The sequence below is a fragment of the Typopeltis vanoorti genome, chromosome 25, assembly GCF_054136105.1.
Source record: "Typopeltis vanoorti isolate ZY-2024b chromosome 25, IOZ_Tvanoo_1.0, whole genome shotgun sequence".
NCBI lineage: Eukaryota > Metazoa > Arthropoda > Arachnida > Uropygi > Thelyphonidae > Typopeltis > Typopeltis vanoorti.
The window spans coordinates 48,847,244-48,870,263 of NC_143573.1; the positions used below are offsets into that span (position 1 = coordinate 48,847,244).

Below are 23,020 nucleotides of genomic sequence, written 5' to 3' on the forward strand. Positions count from 1 at the left end.
CCTCCAACCCAATACACAGTTTTGCAGATGACAGCACATTGTACTTCTCCATTTCTTTTGATAAACCATACTCCACACAACTCACCTCAAACTACAGAACAGCAACCACCATTGCCCTCAATTCAGACCTCCAAGCCATCCTCCAATGGAGTTCAGATAACCTAGTCAATTTCAATGCAAATAAAACCCAGTACTGTCTCATTTCTCATTAAAAAAAAACCATTTTTTCCCATTATTATTTTTCACAACATCCAAATTTCCAGACAATCTGAGATTTTTCTTCTTGGAATTACCATGGCATCAAGCCTCTCCTGGCATAAACACATAACAACCATTGCATCCTCAGTTTCTAAAATCTAGGATTTCTCTTTCACTCAAGACGTTACTACATCCCCGAACGGCTGTTAACCTTATACAAATCACAAATCCGGCCAACCATCGAATACTGCTCCCACACATGGGGTGGGGGGGGCCCAAAAGCTCCCTCAAAATGCTCGACTCAATACAGAGGAGAGCAATCAGACTTATTAATAACCATCTCGGTCTCTGCACTATGTGTTTTCTACAAATATTTCCATGGAAAATGTTCATCCGAAATAGCATCAATAATTTCCCCACTTAGTACTAAACTCGTTGGAGCATGTGCAACTGCTGCTCAACATCCCTACACAGTTCATCTTGAAACCCACAGAACAAGTTTCTTTTCCTCCATTCCTGCAACTGCTATACTATGGAACAGTCTTCCCCTTGATGTGTTCCCTAAGGAATACAATATACAGTTATTCAAATTCAATGTGAACAAGTACCTTCTTTCCCAACCCATACACAGTATTAATGTACTATAGGTTGATCTACCAACTTCTCGTGTACGGGCTCAACATAAAAAAATGAAAAAAAAAATGACATAAATAAAGCATCTGTGTATACTTCAGTTACACAAAAATTAAAATAAAATAAATTAATAATAATAATTTTCGCAAATGTAAGTTATTTTGAATAGCTTAGCTTAAAGGAACCTGCTGGATCATCAATCTACAACAATAAATTATTTCTTTTAGGGTTACGCAGTGATCAGCATTCATTGCAAATTTGTGTAAGGGGGGGGTCATTCCCCCTACATAAATGCACACTTTATAAACAAAATCAAAAACACCACACTCAACAACAAAGATTTACTAGTCAGCATTGATGTAACGGTTTTGTATTGAATACTATAACTATTCCTTTCTTTCCCATTATCATTACTGCCTGGATATAACTTACTTTGGCTGTTATTTAGCAGAATCTCTAGTTTTTGTGTTCTTTGTTCCATTAACACCAATTATTCAATATAACATTAGCTACAGGAACAAATTGGAGTTTGTTCCAAGGGCTGAACTTTTCACAGGTTGTTCTGGTTCAATTGACAAAAATGATGGGGCTTTGTTTAATTGGACGATGCCCCAGTTGGTATGACATTTCTTCTTCTTGTATTCAATGTCTTTTGGTTTAAACCAATACAGAATACACTACTTAGATAAACTCAAATCCATTCCTCATTCATTCAGTATCCAGGTAGCTGCCTACAAAGAGTGAACTACAAGAAAGTAAAGAATGAATATCAGATCAAAAGCACTGTGGTGGATTTCCACATTCCTTACAAAGTTGTGTGAAGTTCTCCTCTTATGCACCTTATTAGGTTTAAAACTATTAATAATAAATGTATCTATTACAAAATCTCAAGAAATTTCATTCTCCTAGACCAGTGGTGTTCAACCTGTTTCACTACGCGAGCTACTTTTCTATAAAAAGTTATTCGGTGATCTACTCTCTTATATAGATCATATTCCCCCAACCTGATATCTGACTACGCACAAATAAACAACTAAAAACTTTATTTGTGTATTTAAAAATTTATAATAAATTTAGTTTAATCCTTTATCCAAGTGTGAGCAAACGAAGTTTGCGCCTGAAAATATCTTCAGGACTGGGGTAAGGTAGTACAACAACAGGCAACTCCTAGCAAAGGTGGATCAAGCTAACATCACTCATACCTCAGTATCTCCCATAATGCAAAACACATCTCCTTGCGGATATCTATAATGTTATGCATTAAGGGAAGGGCCACTACCCAGACTAGTTTCGACCTTTATTAAGGTCGCTTCAGTGGGAGCCAGGCCAAGAAGTGGAGATACCAGGCAGAAATATTAGCGAGGTCATCTTTACCCATAGGAGTTGCCAAAAGCTGTGCCACCTTTTTATTAAATTACTCTGGATTTAGAGAAAGATGTTGATAGTTTATTTTTCGCTTGGTTAGACTATAATAAATTTAGTTTAATCCTTTATCCAAGTGTGAGCAAACAAAATAAAGGATTAAACTAAATTTATTACAGTCAAACCAAGTGAAAAATAAACTTTTAAAAATTTATTTATCACTTTTAATTATTTTAATACAACAAAAAAAAAAATATATATATATATATTTGAATAAAATATTTATTTCTCTATTTTGGAAAACCACCATCATCATCAAATTCCTGCCATGTACCCTCAAGAGGTGTGCAGGATATGATAGTACTACATGAAAAAAATTACATCATTACTAACTTCCTATCTACAATTTTCCTCCAAATCAGACTGTTACTTGTCAAGACTCCAACATTATCAGACCTTATATTTCTATCGTCTAAGGCACTTTGTACCGTATCAATCCACCTATATCTTGGTCTTCCTCTGGGTCGTTTTGCTGCCACCCTGGCAGAGAACACTTGTTTTGCTAATCTTTCTTTGCCCATTCTGTTTAAGTGACCATACTACCTGAGATTAGCTCTGCTAACGCATTCCTGGATGCTGACAATGTCAAGTTCTTTACTAATATCCTCGTTTTTAATATGATATTGCTATCGATGCCATCTGTTCACACCTATAATCTTTCTCAGGACTCTCATATCTGCGGTCTCTAGTCTTTGGTCAAGTGTTTTACTTCTGACCCAGCTCTCAGATCTATAAGTTAAAACTGGTTTGAACAGTGTCTTGTATATATACAGCTAATTTAGTGTTCCGACTAATTTCTCTCTTATTCCATATGAATTTATTCAATTGATTTCCCACCATACCAGCTTTGCTGATTCTGTTGTCTATTTCTATATTTAATTTACCATCATCTGTAAAAATCATGCCTAAGTAGCTGAAATGTTTTACTTGTTCCACAGGTTCTCCATTCACAACGCAGTTGACATTTTCAATGATTCTGCCTATTTTCATTGTCGTCGTCTTTTTTTTGCTGACCTTCATATCATATCTATTACAACAGCTATTCAATTTAGTCAGAGAATCTTGCAGACTTGCAGCGGATTTATTTAGAAGTATAACATCATCTGCATAAAGCAAAGAGCTGAGATTAACATCTCCAATTTTGATATCAGGTTTAATACCACTTTCCTTCATAATGTGATCCATATAGATAATGAATAACAGAAGGGAAAATGTACATCCTTGTTCTCACACCAGATTTAACATTAAACCATCTTCCTGTACTTCCTTCAATTCTAACTGCTGACTTACAACTCAAATAAAGACTAATTATTGCTTGATATAATGCCCCATTGACACCATATAACTGTAGTGTATTGAATAGCTTCTCTCTTGGCACCTTGTCATATGCTTTTCCAAATCGACAAAACTTAAATACAGATCTCTGTATTATTCCCATGCTTTCTCGACTATTTGTCGTAAAGTGAAGATCTGATCCTGACAGCCTCTATTTGGCCTGAATCCAGCTTGTTCTTCACCAAGCTTTTCTTCCACAATTCTTCTCAACCGTTTCTCAAGTATACTTGCATATATCTTACCAGGAACACTCAGTAGGGAAATACCTCTGTTATTCTCACATTCAGTTTTATTTCCCTTTTTATATATGGGTACTATGAGAGCTCTTCTCCAATCATCGGGAATTCGTCCCTCTGTCCAGGCTTTCTGAACTATGAAGTGCAGCCACCATAAGACTCTTATACCACCATACTTCAGCATTTCTGGTCGAATACCATCTACTCCTGCTGCCTTTCCACATTTCAAGCCTTTGATGGCTTTTTTCTACTTCAAGTATAGATATGTATTCCTGACTGCATGCCTGGTCAGTGTTTTTTATCACTGTGCTGTCATCACTGCTTGTTTCATTTATAAGTTTTTCAAAGTAATTACTCCATACTTCAAGGATATCTTTTTCTCCCATTTTCATGTCACCTTTATCATCTCTAACTCCTTTTACAGCACTCTTTTCTCCATTCCTATGCTTCTTCAACACCCTCCAGAATATTTTCCCACCTTCTTGATATTTATTTTCTATATTCTTGCCAAAGTCCTCCCATGACTTTTGTTTAGCTAGTTTTACACAGTGTTTAGCATTCTTGCATTTGTCTCTGTATTCTCTAAGAGCAGAAGCTGACTTATTTGACAGGAACTTTTGATATGCTTTCTTCTTTTCCTTCACTGCCTCTTTAACTTCCTGTGTCCACCAGGGAGTTCTGATTTTTCTATCCTTGCAGACAACCTCACCACATGCCTCTCTGGCAGAATCAATCAATGTTTTCTTCAGAATTTGCCACTGAATCTCCAAGGTTTGATTCCTGTTCTCAAGCTCTTTCATTTTTTCTTCAATAATCTTTGTGTATTTTAGTTCTATAGTTCACATCTGAGAGCTGCTCAACTTTTATTCGCTTTAAAACTTTGTTACATGTTATTCTTTTCAATTTTTGGAAAACCAAAGTTAGAAAAAACAACAGATTGATTACAAACTCACAAGTTACAGGAAATGCTGGTTGATTAAAAAAAAACAAAAAAACTTAATGTGAAATTTGGCAATGTTTGGACCTCGCAATATTTTCATAGTCAAGTTGATATGAAGAAGTGGCCAATCGCAGACAATCATCGAAATGATCATTTGTAATTTGGTTTCTTAATTGATTTTTTGTGACGTTCATATTTGAAAAAGCAGATTCTGACAAGTATGTCGATCCGAAACACGACAGAATTTTTCACGCAATATCAGTTAATATTGGGAATTTTTCATGTGCATACTTCCAAATGACTTCATTGTTTATTGATTTTAAATGTAAACTATTCTGAATGTTTATTATCTCAAGTTCTACTTCAGCTTGGTTTATATCAACCAGCTCACTAATTTCATTTGAAATTTCTGTGATGTTCAAGTTTTCTTGAAATGGATTATTGATAAAAGATACAATCATTTCAGTTTTATTAAAATCTTTAAATCTTGAATTTATTTCTTCCTCGACTAATTCTATTTCACGAATAAATTCTTTTAAATCATAGCGAAGCATTTCTTGATTTTGTTCAAAAAATTTTAATAAATTTGGAAGAGGTCTAAATTTAAGGTCATTTATATTTTTCTTTAATAAAAGTAAGTATTGTTGGAAAGTTTTTATTGAACTTAACATGCCAATTAAATTTTTATCTCTACCTTGTAACTCTAAATTTAAATTGCTTAATTTCGTACAGAAATCTACTAAAAATGATAAGTGTAACAACCATCTTTTATCACTCAATTGTGGATAAATATCTCCTTTTTCATCAAGAAAATTTTTATATCGTTAATTAATACAAGAAATCTTTCTAAAAATTGACTTCTGCTGAGCCAGCGAACATTATTGTACAACAGAAGTTCCCTATCATATCTGCCTGTAATTTAAATAACTGCTGTCGCAGGGCTTTTCCTCGAACAGAATTTACAATTTTAAATGTAATATCCAAAACATCTTTTGTGTTTAATCTTTTACTACACAGTACTTGTTGGTGTAATACAGTCGTACATTAAAAAATCTGGATATTTGTCATTGTTTTTATATAATGAAATGAAGATTTATTACCTATCATTGCAGGAGCACCATCAGTAGTAATAGACACAAGTTTAAAAAGCAGAAGTTTGCATCGTTTCACAAATTTATCAAATGCCGAAAAAAAATGTCTTCTCCCTAGTCCTTCCCAATAATGGTATAATTTTCAAAAGTTCTTCTTTACTTGAATAATCTTGAAATATCATGCAAATAAATACTATTAACTGAGCAATATCAGTGAAGTCGTTTGATTCATCAAATTGTAATGAAAACACAACACTAGTGAATGTCTGACATTAACTGAGTATTCAGATCGGCACTTAAAATTTCAACTCTTCTCATAACTGTTGTTCTGGAAAGTTGTAAATCTTTAATATTTGAAATGATTTCATTTTTATTTTTAAAATCAGAAAATAAAGATTCTGCTGCTGCAAGAAACGATTCTTTTATTAACTCTCCATCAATAAAAGTTTTTTTCGCTTTTGCTAATAAATGACACACTTTCAAAGATGCAATAGTGACTGATATTGGTTTATTTATTACTTTCGAAATCATATTTTGTTCTCCAGAAAGTCCTGCCTTTAAATTTATAATTTTTGATTTACGTATTTCGGAATTTTTGGGAAAATCTTAATCATATTTTGCACGTAGCGATCGAAAATGTCTCTCAATATTACCTTTTTTTGGAATTGCTATAGATGAATTAGAAATCAAACAACACTTTCCATTTACAATTGTAAAGAAAAAATCCGTTTCCCATGCCTTGTGAAAATGATACGTCTTCAATTTCTTTGATACACTCATGATTATCCTCAAATTAAACAAAATGCATATGATGTGCTTTTGTTATATGTCTACTTTTGCCATCCAGTCGTTTACTGCAACATTGTAAACTTTTATTATTATTTAACTTTGTATGCTTGTAATTTCTATTAATTACTTGTGATGTCTTTTACTCTATACTTTATTCTCCATTATTCTAATTTGCTGTGCGAGCTTTCTCTCTCTCAGAATCTCTCTCTTGTTTATCTTATTACATGCTATGTTAATCTACCTTTCGCATTACAAGTCTTATGCCTAAGATTTTAGAAAATTTATTTAAAATGAGACTGCGCCACTAATATCTTTGATTAGCAAAAAGAACTCAAACATACGGCTGGTAGATTTCTCTCTCTCTCTTTCTCTAACACAAATTCCTACATTAAAACTTTCACAAACAGTCGTGGTCTATTATTTTTCTTAATTTCACGCTTTGGCCAACTCACTTAGATTCTCGCTCAACAAGTCCGATTTATTTTAGAAACAGTATAGTCATAAATAAACAAACAGGCAGCACGTTTTTAACAAGAAAGTCAAATGATAATTAAATTATTTACATTACTAAATATACACAATTTTAACGTTAGGGAGATTGCTTTCTCTATCCATCTATAAAAACTCTTAAGCAAAAATTAGAACCTTCCTTCTTCAACACATAAGGTTACCTACTCTCAGTTTACAAATTTTTACTTATTAATCTCTAAACTTACTTGTAAAGAGGTTACCTAAATCTGTGTTACGTTATCTTTACACATTTGATATCAACCTCTAACATGCCAATTGATCGTCTTATAGACATTTCTTAACACTATTAAACATATATCTTAAAAGTCTTTCTTTTATTAACTATAACAGGAATTATATAAAAGTTTTGAACTTACGAAGGCTCTGTACCTCACATTCAGTCAAAAGTCTTTCACTAAAAGTTCTATGGCAATTCTTTAGTCTCAGATCTTCTTCAGGAAATTTTGGCTCGGCTGCATCTCATCGGGAACATAGCGGGCTGTGGGCTCATTCAGCTCTGGCAATAGGTTACTCTCCCTCGGCAAAAAGAAATACTTACGTGCGAAGGTGCTTCGGAAAATTTGCCTTGCCTTTTCTCCTCTGCTTGGGCTTTCCAAAAATGCCTGGATGACTGCCTTCTTTTTCTGCCGTTTCAACAGCTAGAACTGCCGCTAACTGTTAACTGGATCCCTCTCTGGCCTGGAAACTTTTCTCCAGCAATTGGAACTCTTCCTTTCGGCAATTTGAAACTTTGTCTGCGGCCTAGAAGTAGTCTCTCTCTCTAGCGACATCTCGAACTGAGAAGCTCCTTTCTGGAAGCGGGAAACTCCTCTCTCAAGCAACGTGGATCTGGGAAGCCTCCTCTCTGACAGCAATTCTGGAACAAGGACCCCTTCTACTTGTTTCAGTCCCTTTTTATTAGGCCTCCCCTGAGACCTCTATGAGTCTTTCATCTTAAGTTTCAAGTTCGGCATGCCTTTGGTTCTCCGCTTTCTTTTGATTGTAAGTTGCCGGCCATCGGAAAGTTGTTTGAACTCTTTCTGACTGACTTTGGAGATGTTTACACTTAAAGCCTGCAAGCCTTTCTCATACATACAAGTTTCAATAACAATCTTTCTAATGCTGCCATTACAGCTTCGGCGACAAAAACATTGCCTTTGTTTTTAACACTCTAACATATTCTTATTAAAGCAGTATATATACAGTTAGCTTCAAAAAAGTTATTTACAAAAACATCTAATACAAACTATACCGAAACAAACAAAGTTTATTTTTTTACAATATTCACATGGGACCTAACCTAAGTAAAAATTCGATGTAATGTGCTTTGGAATATTTAATATTTAAGCTACAATTGAGTTTTTACACTCTGCTTATAATCGTATTAACTCAGCTCGCTGTTTGACTTCCACTGATCCAAATTAATTCATCATTTACCCGGACTTATAAAGAAAATTACTGATTTGACAATTTTAACAAAAAATAAATAAACAATAGCAATACACTTAAAGCGAATTAAAAGTAATGATAAATAAAATATTATGTTTTCAGTTTTAATTAAATTTGTAAGTAAGGAGGAATACACAAGAGATCGACCAAAAATCGCTCTGGGATCGACGGGTTGAACACCCCTGTCCTAGACCAACACTGGTACTGAGACAATTAGACAGAGACCTAAAATACTTAATTCTGTGAGAATCCTGGAATTCTAAGAAAGGCAGTGACCCTACTTATACTACACACACACAAAGCACTGATGATGGGTTACAACTGGCTGTGCTATGGCCTGGATTCAATTCCCATTACATTACAAGAGCAACATTTATATTTATTTTAGCACCAACTATACACCAATAAACATCTGAAGTCAAGATATTTATCGGTGTATAGTCAGTGAAGCTAGTGAATATAATAAATATTTCATATAGCAAGTTCTAGAAACAAAAGTTAAATTTATGGATTGTTTAAATCAAATTTTTAACCACCACACAACCCAACAGGTCCTGATGGACGAAATATATAAACCATCTTATGCTTTGTATTGAATGTTATGAAAAACACATGTGTAGAGGCTCAAGTGCTGTGAGGACATCATATTGGAGGCTTAATGGATTTTTTACAACACTCAAAAAAGGATTAAAATAGAATTTAATACTTCCTATATTTCGTCCTAGTCACTAGGACATCTACGGGGATTACAAAAACAATTAATGTAACACATACACAAATAACAAACAATACTAAGCCCAACCACGTGGGTGACACTAAAGTCCTATCTAGGTAGAGCGCCCTCTAAGGGCAGTAGTAGGTGGCCTGGAATGTAAGGTGGGAACTCTGGTGATGAGTGTTTCCCAAATCTTCGGAAGCTTAATGCAACCGTATTTATTGAGATTTGGTTGGTTTTTGAGAGCTGCTGCTGCTTCTAAGAAAAGTCTCTCTTTCTTGAATTTGCTGTGGTGGAGCATGGTGGTTTTCTTCCATGATACCCTGTGGGTGGTGTCCAAAACATGGTCAGCCAAGCCTGAATTGGCCATAGTTGTGTTTGAAGATGTAAGACTTGTGTTCCTCTAGACAGATGGATGCTGATCTGCCTGTCTGTCCAAAGTACGCCAGCTTACAGGAACAGGGTACTTTGTAAACTCCAGGCAGAGAGAGAGGAGGCTACAGCGATCACAGTATCAAAAAAATAATCAACTCCTCCCCCATTCCCTGTCCTTCTTGTCAACAAGATTTTAAAAATGCCATCACCATACCCTACATCCGTGGCACATCCGAAAAAATAGCCAAGATACTAAAACAGTACAACCTACACACAGCATATAAGCCCCACCGCAAACTTGCTACCCTTATCCGTTCTACGAAAGATCTGCTCCCTCCTCTCTCTCTGCCTGGAGTTTACAAAGTACCCTGTTCCTGTAAGCTGGCGTACTTTGGACAGACAGGCAGATCAGCATCCATCTGTCTAGAGGAACACAAGTCTTACATCTTCAAACACAACTATGGCCAATTCAGGCTTGGCTGACCATGTTTTGGACACCACCCACAGGGTATCATGGAAGAAAACCACCATGCTCCACCACAGCAAATTCAAGAAAGAGAGACTTTTCTTAGAAGCAGCAGCAGCTCTCAAAAACCAACCAAATCTCAATAAATACGGTTGCATTAAGCTTCCGAAGATTTGGGAAACACTCATTACCAGAGTTCCCACCTTACATTCCAGGCCACCTACTACTGCCCTTAGAGGGCGCTCTACCTAGATAGGACTTTAGTGTCACCCACGTGGTTGGGCTTAGTATTGTTTGTTATTTGTGTATGTGTTACATTAATTGTTTTTGTAATCCCCGTAGATGTCCTAGTGACTAGGACGAAATATAGGAAGTATTAAATTCTATTTTAATTCTTTTTGAGTGTTGTAAAAAATCCATTAAGCCTCCAACATGTTATGAAAAACATTTAAACACGGAAACAGTTGGTGGATAGTTAAAGATATTAACTATGATGTTGCTTAATAAATAAATTTGGATGTTTGCTAACAGTCATTTTTATATAAAATAGTGTTAAGTATTTCTTTTTATTGCATCTGTTAACCACGTACCGGCCAAGACGATGTACAAGTTATCATGGATGCAAATCCACGATAACTTTGACTGTGAATGATAACATGGATGTGAACGAGGCCGAGAACTTTTCAGACCATCATCGTAAATAAATATGGTAGAAACTTTGATTTGGGAAACTGTAATTCTGAGGTCCCCCACCCAACAACACCTATAGAGTACAACCTTCATAGACTCAAAATATCTAATTTATTCCATGTTTGTTTTGAGTATTTTATATATTCCTTCTTCAGGAATCTTGCATTCCTGAAATCATCTTTAGGATGCACATTAGGTAACTTTTCTATGGTAACTAAAGCAAGTGCTCTGGACTGCTTGGAGCCAAGTTAAATATTAAGTTTAGCATAATGATATTGCAAAAATGAAGCAAAAAATGTCAAAGAATATATTTATCAATTATAAACAATTATTAAAAGAAAACAAAGATGATTTTTTTTTAAATTAATTTTCTTTTCATGGAATTCATACACTTCTCAAATTTTTATTATTATTATAATCTTTTAATTTCCAAACAATTTCATCTAAAAATAAATTTACACAAAATCTCCATATATATTACAATCATATAATTCATTTTACTTGCTTAGTCATTTATGACAAATGTGTAACTCATTATTTTCTGTTGAAAAAGAACATACATTTATAATATTTACCTTGTTTAAAGGAAAGCTCATCTGCTTCTATTCCTACATAATCATACAGGGCTCTAACTGGAACTCCTGGTTCTCCTGTGTCTACTAGAGCTTCATTAATATATTCATCCCAATCCTCATGTTCTTCATCAAAAGGGTTTGTATCTTGTTTTCCATTACTGAATAGGAGTAAATTAGAAAAAAATAGCATTATGGCCATATTACAAAGGAAAGTCATAAGTTATAAATATGCAAAAAGTCCATTTAACCCCTTAACGCATTCGACCGACTTAACTCGGGTCTGAGAAACTGAATTTTTTCCGCATACCTGAGTTAACACGTGTGACCGTGAATTTTGGTTTCACATATAAATACAACTGAATATACACGCTAGACAATTTTGTGCCTGTTTCCTTTAAGCCGAGAAAAGTTGCCAACGGCGTATATCGGCTATTTCATTTGCGTATTTTTTGTCCACTATTGTCTGCTGAAAACCAGAATACCGTCATTATTGGTCAAAAAATCCATTATTATATACACCAGCAAATCACCCTCGCCCAAAAAATTGGCGGAAAAACGACCGCGTTCTGATTTTTAATCGGTGCATTAAGGGGTTCAAGGCATCATAGTAGTTAAATAAAGGAAATATACTTTTGATTTTAAAGATAGCTACATGTGTGACATGACATAATACATGACATACATAATGTCATGTATTAGTTATAGGATGGAAGCAAATTCTTTTAATAATAATAAAGAATTTATAATATTCTTCTTGAACAGCTGCAGGTTGTAATCCTTGGGGAGCACAAGAGAATGAATAGTGTTTCAGCAGAGTGGATAAAAACTGTGCTCAACCATTTTTATTGGTTTAAAGGAAGCAAAGAATATAGATTATTATTATTATAAGGGCACTTCCATGGAGTCCAAAGACTCATCGAGAGAGACCCAATCTATCCACACAATCTATCATACCTCTTCTTGAACCTATTAATAGACAAAGCACTCACTCTGGCAAACCCATTCCACTCATCCACAACTCTCCAAGCAAAAAATCTAGTCCTCACATCCCTACTAACCACACCTTTATTCAACTTCCTCTTGTTATGGTCTCTCTAGCCAAGTGCTGAAACATTTCTCCTGCATCTATTCTATACACCCTTTAATCAACTTAAATGTTTCTATCATATTTCCTCTTTTTCTCCTATCAACCAACTTCAGCAATCCACACATCTTCAATCTGTCCTCATACGAAGCATTCCACAGCCAGTAACCATCTTGGTCACTTGCCTCTGAATTCTCTCCACCACTTCCTCATTCACAAGAAACCCAGAGGACCAGCCTTGAGCACAGTAATTCAGATGTGGGTGTATCAAGGCTTTATAAAGAGGAATAACAACTTTCTTATTTCTACTTGTTAATATGTTCTTCAAGAGCCAAGTAATCTTATGGGCTATCTTAGCAATATGTCCTCTAAACTTTAACTCTCTGTCTACCCTGCCCCCCCCCCCCCTAAATCTCTAGCTTCATTTATTTCCTGGAGTGCAGTGCCATCAATGTGATACATGGCTTGTAATCTATATATCTCAAAATGCATAACTACATTTCTTGACATTAAACTGATGACAACCATTAACTTTTGCCCATACTGACTGCCTATTTAAATCATCCTGCAAGCTCTTCACATCGCCTTGATTAACTATTACTGTATGTAATTTCGCATCACCAGCAAACAACTGAAGATTTCCTTCCAGGTTATTTCCTATATCATTTATGTACAAATTAAACAGCAATGGTCCCAGCACTGAACCTTGCAGCACACCACCTCACCTGTTTGCACCTTGATTCTGCTCCTCCATATTCCACTTTTTGATATCTTTCCAGCAGCCACCCTCTTATCTACTTAATTAGTGCCATATCCATCCCCATCTGTTCTAATTTGGTAACTGAGTTCCATGTGGTATTCTGTCAAATGCCTTTGCAAAATCACGTAACCATTTCCTTTATCCAACTTAGCAGTTACTCTATTATAACAAGTTAGTAAATTATTAAGGCATGACTGACCCTTCACAAAGTCATGTTGACCTTCATGCAGTATCATATTTTTATCTACCCAATCTTGAATTCTTGTTTTGACCAATTTTTCTAATACTTTTACCACCATGCCTGAGATACCGATTGGTCTATAATTTGCTACTGCAGTCTTAGAACCTCCCTTATGCAAAGGAATTATTTTGCCCTCTTTCCACTCCCTTGGAACTCTACCAGAGCTGAGACTTAAATTTAAGAGCCTAGTCAAAGGCTCTTTAATTCCCTTGCACATTCTCACAAAACCCTCTCATTAAGGGTTTTCATCATCTTCCATAGTCATGCTTCCTGTTACTTACCACATAATGAAAGAACTCTTTGGGATTTCCTTTGGCCTGCTTGGCTAAATTCTTCTCATAGTCTGATTTTGCCTTCCTTGACATGCTAATCACCTTTCTCTTTATATACCCTCCATGATGACAGGTTAGTTAAAGAGTCTCCATTGAAAAACACAAACAGAAAAGTAGAACAATTAAAGCAGAAACAGACATCTGTGTAATAAAGTAAATTAAATGTGGTAAGAAAGAAAGAGAAAGTGTGTGTGTGTGTGTGCATGCATGCAAGGAGAGGTCAGCAGTTAACTGAACTATCTGTTTCTGGACAGCATATCAAATTAAGTTTGAGGCAACTGGTGTGCCATCCAAAATGTCAGAACAGTGGGAGATGGGAGCATATTCATAAAAAAAAATGTACAAGGAAAACTAATTTTTGGATCAGAAAATGATACAGTTGACACTCACTACAACAACTTAAAAGTCTTAACTAAAGCTTTTCTGCTAAAAGAAATTCACTATAGGAAACTATTCATTTTAACAAACCATTAATATGAGGTTGGTAGAGTGAGAGCAACTGTATATGAAGGCCAGAATACTACAGATGTGATATAACCATGTCAAGAAAAGGCTGAAAGTAAATGTCACTCCAAAGAGAGAAATCCCATATGTTTAAGGACCTGGGATTATAGCTGGTAAAGGGAGATGAAGTGAGATTGTATGATATCTATGTATGATATCTTTCACACTCAAGAGTCTGGAAGGAAAAGTTCTGCTATCTATTCATCTTTGTTCTGCAATGGAAATCAACTGCAGGTCTTTCCTACTACCTGTGCTACAGAAGTACTACAAAGGGTAAAGAAAGTCCACAATGTGGTGGTAGTATGTGAAGAAAGCATTTATATTAGGCTGGTCAAAGGTCCTAAAAATGTCAAGGGCTACTTTTTGAGCTTCTACAAATATATGATAATAATTACAAGAAAATGGATCGGGGATGTTTCAATCAAAAAAATTAAAATCCACAATATTTTGGCTATGTTTCAGCAGCTATTCTTAATTGGTTTGAGTTCACTAGGAAAACGGAACAGAATAAATACTCAAACAAACCTGAAAGAGTGTCGATTAATCTCTCAACTGAAAACATTCCTAATGTCAATTCTTAGTGTGACCAATATGATGCAAGCTATGTGAACTTATTTTAAGCGAGCTCAGAAATGTTTGCTCAAACTGTGAGAATTAGGAAATTTTAAATTTCCATAAAACTGAGAAACCAGAAAAGAGCAAGAAAGAAAGAATGGCAGGGAAGAAAGAAGAAAAAAAAGTAAATAAATAAAGAGCATTTATCATAGCAGGGTCATTTGAATGGATGGATGTCTGACTTGTAGCAATTTTCAAGTTCCCAGATATCTGACATATTGATATGCATCCTGCAATAATGAGTATTTAGATTACTTTTAACAGAAAATGACTCTGATTAACATACATTTTAAAATGATCACTTAGCATTTCATTATTTCTGAGATACTTTAAGCCTAAAAAAAAAGGACTGCAAATATTCTACTCTTTAGACAGCATAAGTAGAATGAATGAATGATTTGTAGCATCTAAGGCAAAATCTTGAGTCTAGAATGTTCATAGAACTCATGGTCAGGCCACCATGTATCTGATGTTCAATGACCAGTTAGTAAACTCTATAGTGAACCAATGGAGGAGATAGGCCTAGATAGATTGTAAGCAGAGATGTGATGTCAACATGTCCCAGAGGGGAAGGACAAATCTCTGTGGTATCAGATACCACTTATTTAAAGATGAATTTCATTGCCCAGTGTAGTACCACCTGTTATTTAAAAAAGGATGGAAGCTTGAAGTAGCTAAAATTCATGTTTTGGCTTGAATTTTGGCCATTTTTTCAAGCATACAACATGAGTGATGTTTTCAGAGTAACAGTGAATGCAATGGAAGACTCAACATTTCTTATTCTTGAGGATACAGCTTTAAAAATGATCATTCTGCAGAACAGCTGCAATACATGAAACAAAATTAATGGTAATATATATATATACATTAGCTAGTAAAAAATAATCTGGCAAAGAAAAGAAGATTTTATTATAAAAAAAAAAAAAAGACAAGTCACCAAGACCATCCAGATATGCTCCACAAAAATAAAGACATTAGTTCCATTCTCGAACCATGTCATTTCCATCTACAATATGACAAATCACACCTACTTTTCATAGCAAACTGCAATGCTTAAGTTTGTGTTTAAATTTAATGTCATATGTTATTTATTTCTCTATGAATTTCTTAAAACAATTAATTTCATATTTCTTATATATAAAATCATGCTCTGTTATTTAGAAAAATGACCTGATAAGAGGTTGTAGAGAAATTATTAATACCATTATAATGATATGTTAAAATCGTTTTGTATGAAAATGCAAATGAACTAAAACTGACTTTCCCTGTATATCTCTGTATGAAAGAATAATTATTCTAATAACTGAGAGAAAGAATGTGAATTGGTCAAGCATTTAGACAGGTATAATTTGCCTTGGCAAAAGTTGTCTGAAAATACCAAACTGTTATCATAACACAGAACTGTAATGGAAGCTAGCAATTATTCTATGTTGAGATGCTGTTTCACAGCTGGCCACTCTGAACAAGGCAATGGAGATGCTGGAAACAACCGAAATCAAAACACTATATTCAAAAGCACTATTTCTAAGGGTGCAACAAAAAAGAGATTAGATCTCTGCTGTGCATAGGTAGAGCCCAAAGAGATTTGTTTCAAGGAAGGAAACAAAGTTTTATATATCATAGAGATAAATAAATTTGTTATAAGAACAAAAAGTTAAACCGTTTTTGATTTTTGAGAGCTGTGAATACATCCTTAGTATATTGCTGTTAACTAGAATATCCTAAACAGAAGACTATTCTCAGTCATTTAAGTATTACTATATATGAACAAATTAAAAATGCTAACAGAAATAAATGGGCTGTCACGTTGCATCCCCTCGGTGGTGGGAGAGGGGGATGGTTGGTGGCACTACTTTGCAGGCCTCCCGGCTAGGTAAATGGAACCTACTAACCAATGAATGCTGCAGTCCTCTATTCATATTGGGGGTTTGATGGTTCTGGCAGCTAATTCCATAAAAAATGCTGCTATGTAAAGCATCATGTCTAAACAGAATAGAAATAAAGCCCGGGTAGTCTCAATATGCCCAGAATGGTGATGTAGCAGGCCCAGCGGTATCGTCAGTCTGTGACTGCTATAAAGAAACTCAACGCAGAAATTGCTTGAATATTGCTACTTGGAATGTAAGAGGATTGAATAAATGAAATTGGAAATTGGCTAATGTGATGAGAGAGATGGAGAAATTAAATATTTGTATACTAGGAATAAGTGAAACCTTTTAGAAAGGATCATCAGATTTTGAGTCGAAACCTCCAAATGGTAAGATATATAAAATATATAAATCAGGGTGAAATATCAAAATATATACACCAGGTGGTGTAGCGTTTATTGTAGAGAAGAAAACTAATAAAAACATTATCCATGTCATCAAAAAATCAGATAGATTAATGGCAATTCTAGTGAAATCTAAACCTAGAGATATGCTGATCATTCAAATATATGCTCCTACAGAACAGAATGAGGAAGCAGAAATAGATAACATGTATGATGAAATAGAATGGTGTATAAAGGAAGTTGGAGGCAAGAAAGATCGAGTTATTTGTGCTATGGGTGACTGGAACGCAAAAGTTGGATCAGAGAGAACATCTACACATGTGGGTCCATTTGGATTTGGAATGAGAAAGGACAAAAGCTGATTGATTTCTGTAACAAGCACAGTTAGTAATGATGAGACTCATCATAACTAACTTATTTTGAGCAAAAACCAACAGCATGATACATGGGAAAGTCCGGATGGAAGATACAAAAATCAATTAGACTATATTGTGGTCAGTAAACGTTACTTCAATGGAATAGGCAACTCAAAGGTGATGCCAAGTGCTGACTGGGGATCTGATCATAGACTGGTCTTAATGAAGATGAATAATCGCCTGAAAACAATAAAAATTAAAAGAAGCCAACCCTTAAAATAAGATCTGCAAATGGTACAAAATCCAATAGTAAAATCAAAATTTAATGAAAATGTTTCAGAACTACTGTTTGACAGTTGCAAAACAAAAATGAACCCTCTTAGTGGAATAGACTACAAGCAGCTATCATAACATCTGCTAAAAATCACAGCAATAAACAAGAAAAACAAGAAGAAAGAAAGAAAAAACCATGGATAACACAAGAAGTAACCAACCTTATTGAAGAACATGGAAAAGAGGAGCAAATGAAGAAGAAAGATTAAGATATAAAACTTTGGATAAAAAAATCAAACAGTTATGCAGAAGAAGTTATGCAAAAGAAAACTGGATAAATAGGCAGTGCACTGAGATAGAAGAATTACAAAATAGGAACAAAACCTGAGTAGCATTCCTGAAAGTGAAAGAACTTAATGGAAAAGCAAAACGTACAGTCTAATAACATCAAGGGCAAAGATGGAAACATAATCATTAATAAGGAAAATATAAATGGAAAATGGGTGGAGTACTTATCAGATCTTTATGATGATGATGATAATGGTAACATGTTAGATGATTCATGACACCTTAAGTTAAACGTAACAACAGGTACCACTCTACACACGTAATTAAGAATCTTCCTAATAATAAATCCCCTGGGTGTGATAATATCCCGGCTGAGCTGCTGAAAGCTTTGACTGGCAATAATAACAACTATTTAGTGGAATCCATTCAAGACATCTATAAAACAATAGAATTACTTGAAGTTTTTACAACATCTATCTGCATACCAATTCCAAAGAAAAATAATGCACAAAATTGCAAGGATTACAGAACTGTGAGTCTAATATCCCATGCATCTAAAATTATTTTAACCATTGTTAGCAAACAAATTGAAAGAGCCTTAAGCAGTGAATTGAGTGAACAACAGAAAGGCTTCAGAAGTGGAACAGGAACCATTAATGCTACCCTGGAACTAAAAATACTAATAGAAAGATTACTCGAAAGAAATAGGAACATTTACATATGCTGAATAGACTTTTAGAAGACTTTGGACTGGTTAAAACATAATAAAATGTTCAATATATTAGATAACTTAGATGTAGAAGATCATGTACTTAAGATTATAAAAATGATTTACACCAAACAGAAAATGCAGCTGTTTAACTCTGAGACTTCTGTAGTGAAAATAAAAAGAGGAGTTATACAAGGTTGTATCCTTTCACCAAATCTATTTAATATTTATAGTGAGACAGTGATAAAAAAGACTGAAAAACAAAAAATAGGAATTAGTATCAATGGTATAAAATACAACAATCTTAGATATGCCGATGATACCATTCTAATAGCAGAAAACAGAAACAAATTAATCAAATTACTGCAGCTACTAATTGAAGAAGGTAAAGAATTTGGATTAGATATAAATGCAAAAAAGACCAAATTTATGAAAATCTCAAAAGAAAACAGATCCAAGCCAGAAATATTCATAAACAATATGAAAATTGAACATACAACAGAATACAAATATTTAGGCACCTACTTTACTGCAGATGGAAAGCAAGATAAAGAAATAAAAATAAGAACAGCCATAGCTAAAGATGCATTCTGGAAAAATAAAGATCTGCTCAGAAGTTCTGTGAGTATCGAGACAAAGAAAAGAATGATAAGAACATTAGTGTGGCCAATTTTCACATATGGAAGTGAGACCTGGATATGCAAGAAGAGAGTAAGGCAACAGATAATGGCATTTGAAATGTGGTGCTATAGGAGAGCTCTGAAAATCTCATGGACAGAACATGTGATAACACAGATGTCCTACAGAGAATGAGAACACAGAGATCTTTATTACAGGAAATGATCCAGAGAAAGATGAGATTAGCAGGACATGTACTGAGAGGTTCAGCAGGACAGAGGACGCTAACAGTTTTAGAAGGAAAAATTATGGGAAAAGGATCAAGAGGCAAACAACGAAGGACATGGCTTGAAGATATAAGATCATGGACAGGATCAGCTATGCAGAAACAAAAAGAAAGCCACTAACAGACAGAACTGGAAGGACATGGTGCTGCACCCTCTCACTGAAGAAGCTACATGAAGAAGAACAGAAATAAATTGTTACTTTTACTGTAACAGAACACTTTTCTTGTTTTGTGAGAAATGAGTAATAACAAAAAAGAATAAACTAATCAGGTGATTTTCTACCCAACATTAAAAAAAATAAAGTATTTTAAGTGAGCTTTTTTCTTCAGGAAAAAGGAACTTGATATTTTAGTATAGTTCTGTAACACTGATTTTCTAAAGGTTCTGTCATTAAGAGTTCATCTTGCTCACTTCTTCAAATGAGTGAATCTACTTATTCAGATACTGCAGAAGAAATCCAGTCAGGTGGCTGAAGGTAAGTAGAAGTCAGTTCTTATTAATCAGTATTTCCCCAGCTTACATGGTTGTATCTTGGGATTAGTGTTGACTGTGGACATACGTTCTTTAGTATACTGCTCATGCAACTTGATGAATTGGGAATGCTTAATTAGTGTGCTATTGCGCACTAATAAAAATGCATCCATCCCCCATCTTATAATCAGGATGGAAGGAGGAGGTATGAATCCTGGTAAGAGGGTGTGTGTGTGTGTTCTTGAAAACTAAAAGATGTTTCATTCCTTTTGCTAACTGGTCTGTTAAAAAGTGATCCCAAAACTGCTTCCTATATCACTCAAACAAAACTGACTGAACAATATTATCTTTAGCCAGGTGTGATTATGGATTCTAAAAGTAGATGGCAGTTATAGCTACTATTTCTCTTCTGCTGAGTGTCAAATAGAACACTTCCAAGTATCTTTCAGTATAAATGACTGATCTTATTTCTCCAAGAATAAAGAATAAACAACATATCACAAAAATTCTGTGAAGATTATTTTCTTTTCTTTCTTTTTTTGGCTGACAATAACTGTGATGTATATTTGGCAGGACCAAATGAAGGTGCAATTAGCTGTTTAGGAATAGCTGGTTATTTTATTAATCATCTTGATAAAGATTTCTTATAGCTGTGTAGTTTGCTAGCTTTTCTGTGTGAGAATTACTGATTTGTACTTTTCTTAACTATGTATCCAAAAAGGCTGATATTTTAGAATGTTCATAGTATTTAATCAGATATGAAGGTTAGGACACTTATCTGTACCTACCTAGTAGAGATAAGTCCCACTTATAGTCAAGTGCTTCTGTTTATCAATATGGAATGAATATAAATATCTCTAAATATTTACTGATTAAACAAAATGTTATTTTTTAACATTAATTTTTGGGTTTCAGTAAATAACATATTTCATGTTCATTATAATAAATTATAAAGGCAATTATTGAAGTTATTACTGTTAAAGTAATAACTTCAATTTAATATAAACCAAAATAATTACCCTAGCTTAACTTTTGCATTAATTTATCTGTTAGTAATCTCTATCCAAACAGATAACAGAACTCAAGCTTTGATGTTGCAGTTCCCCCCCCCCCACACACACACACCAGAGGTCAGGCCATTAATTAATTGACCAAATTAGTATTTCTTTAGCATACTATGTGTATTATTATGTAGCTTGTCTTTTTGTATATATATATATACCCCAGATATATATATACCCCAGATGTATATATATATATACCTTCATATGAATTTCGAAACATAGGTAATTATTTTAGTTTATATTAAATTAAAGTTATTACACTGACATGGTAGTTATCTCTATAATTTATTATAATGAATATAGCTTACTGTGTAACTATATATTTATATATAAAAAAAAGGATAAACATATCTCGTAAAAAACTTTTAGAGTTATAACATATTTCATTGATATGTTTGAGCAATTTTTTTTCTTTTCTTTTTTTTTTTTTTTTTTCAAAAATTATTCTGTGACTTCTAATGGAATTTTCTTTGCAATATTTGCTACAAAAATTTAGGCCATTCACAAAGAATTCTGCTGAAAGCACATTAATAACAATGACAATAATAATAACAATAATAATAATTATTATTATTATTAATAATGAATCACATTATAAGGTGGGTCCATTAATAATAAACCACGAACAAAAATGATAGTACAGCTGTGAAATATCTTGCAAGCTGGAGTATTACCACATTAAACAAAAATCTCCATGATTTTTATCAGGGAACCAGGACAAATAGCAAAAAGTCAGCTGCCATGAAATCTAAAATCGAAAAAATTTAAGTTTATTCTGTTTCGTGCTATCATCCACCAAAATTTTCGAATAAATAACACACAGTGGTCTTTCTTCATCATTTACTTAAGTCTTTGTAAAACCGAAATCTAAATATTCTGCTACATACTTTCTTGACTTGACTTTCAGAATGATATTCTGTGAACCTGTATTTGTTGATGTCGATGGTCCACAGTCATCAGATGCCCGCTTATGTCCAATTAAAAATTTATACATTTTTCTGCACTAGAAAAGATTGTTTTTATACTGTGTATCACAGTCGCTGCAAACAGGAGTAAAATAATGCTGACTATCGACTTCTCATTGTTGGTCACTGTTACTCCCATCTTGCCATTTCAAGCCTTATTTAGACTAGCAGAAATATTTCCAGAACATTCGAGATTTCCTGTAATGAAATCACTAATTCACTAATGTTTCCGAAAGGCCGAGATGATTCAACAGTCTGTTCAGCAATGCCAGATCTATACAATTTTTGAAAGATTTAATGATGTATTTAAATTTGTATGAATATTTAAAAATTTTAATTAATGCCTAGTTCTTGTTTTGTTAACTAATGGGTTTTGTCAATGTCTCAACACAAGAATTGCAAGTGGGGAAGGTGTGTGGGGCACCACAAAAACTAATATTAAAAAATGGGGTACACATGAAGAAAGTTGAGAAACACTGTGTTAAAGCATTGATGGAAAAGAGATGGAGCTAATAGACAAATTCTAAAGATACCATGTCAAAACAAGTGGTGTAACTAAGATGAAGAAAACAAAAATAGGCAAGATACTTTGAAATAATAACCATAAGATGTAATCCTTGGACTACAGTGATTAAGAAAAGGAAGGAGTAGCTATAGTATCCAAATGATAGATTAAGATATAAACTTTCTGAGTGGTGGGCAATTTCAAATAGTGATGGAATTAATTCCAAAATGGAAAATCAAACAAGAAAACTTA

The 23,020-nt window shown here is 34.1% G+C and overlaps 1 protein-coding gene across 2 annotated transcripts in view; it reads right to left on the bottom strand.

Annotated features, from left to right (window-relative positions):
* Positions 1–23,020, bottom strand: part of LOC150092728 (protein kinase C and casein kinase substrate in neurons protein 1-like) — a 214,643-nt gene that overhangs the window by 14,964 nt on the left and 176,659 nt on the right. For both annotated transcript variants that reach the window (XM_090414551.1, XM_090414550.1), the window contains exon 8: positions 11,425–11,582. In XM_090414551.1, coding sequence (XP_090270677.1) covers positions 11,425–11,582 — 158 coding nt within the window. The remainder of the gene's footprint in view (positions 1–11,424; positions 11,583–23,020) is intronic.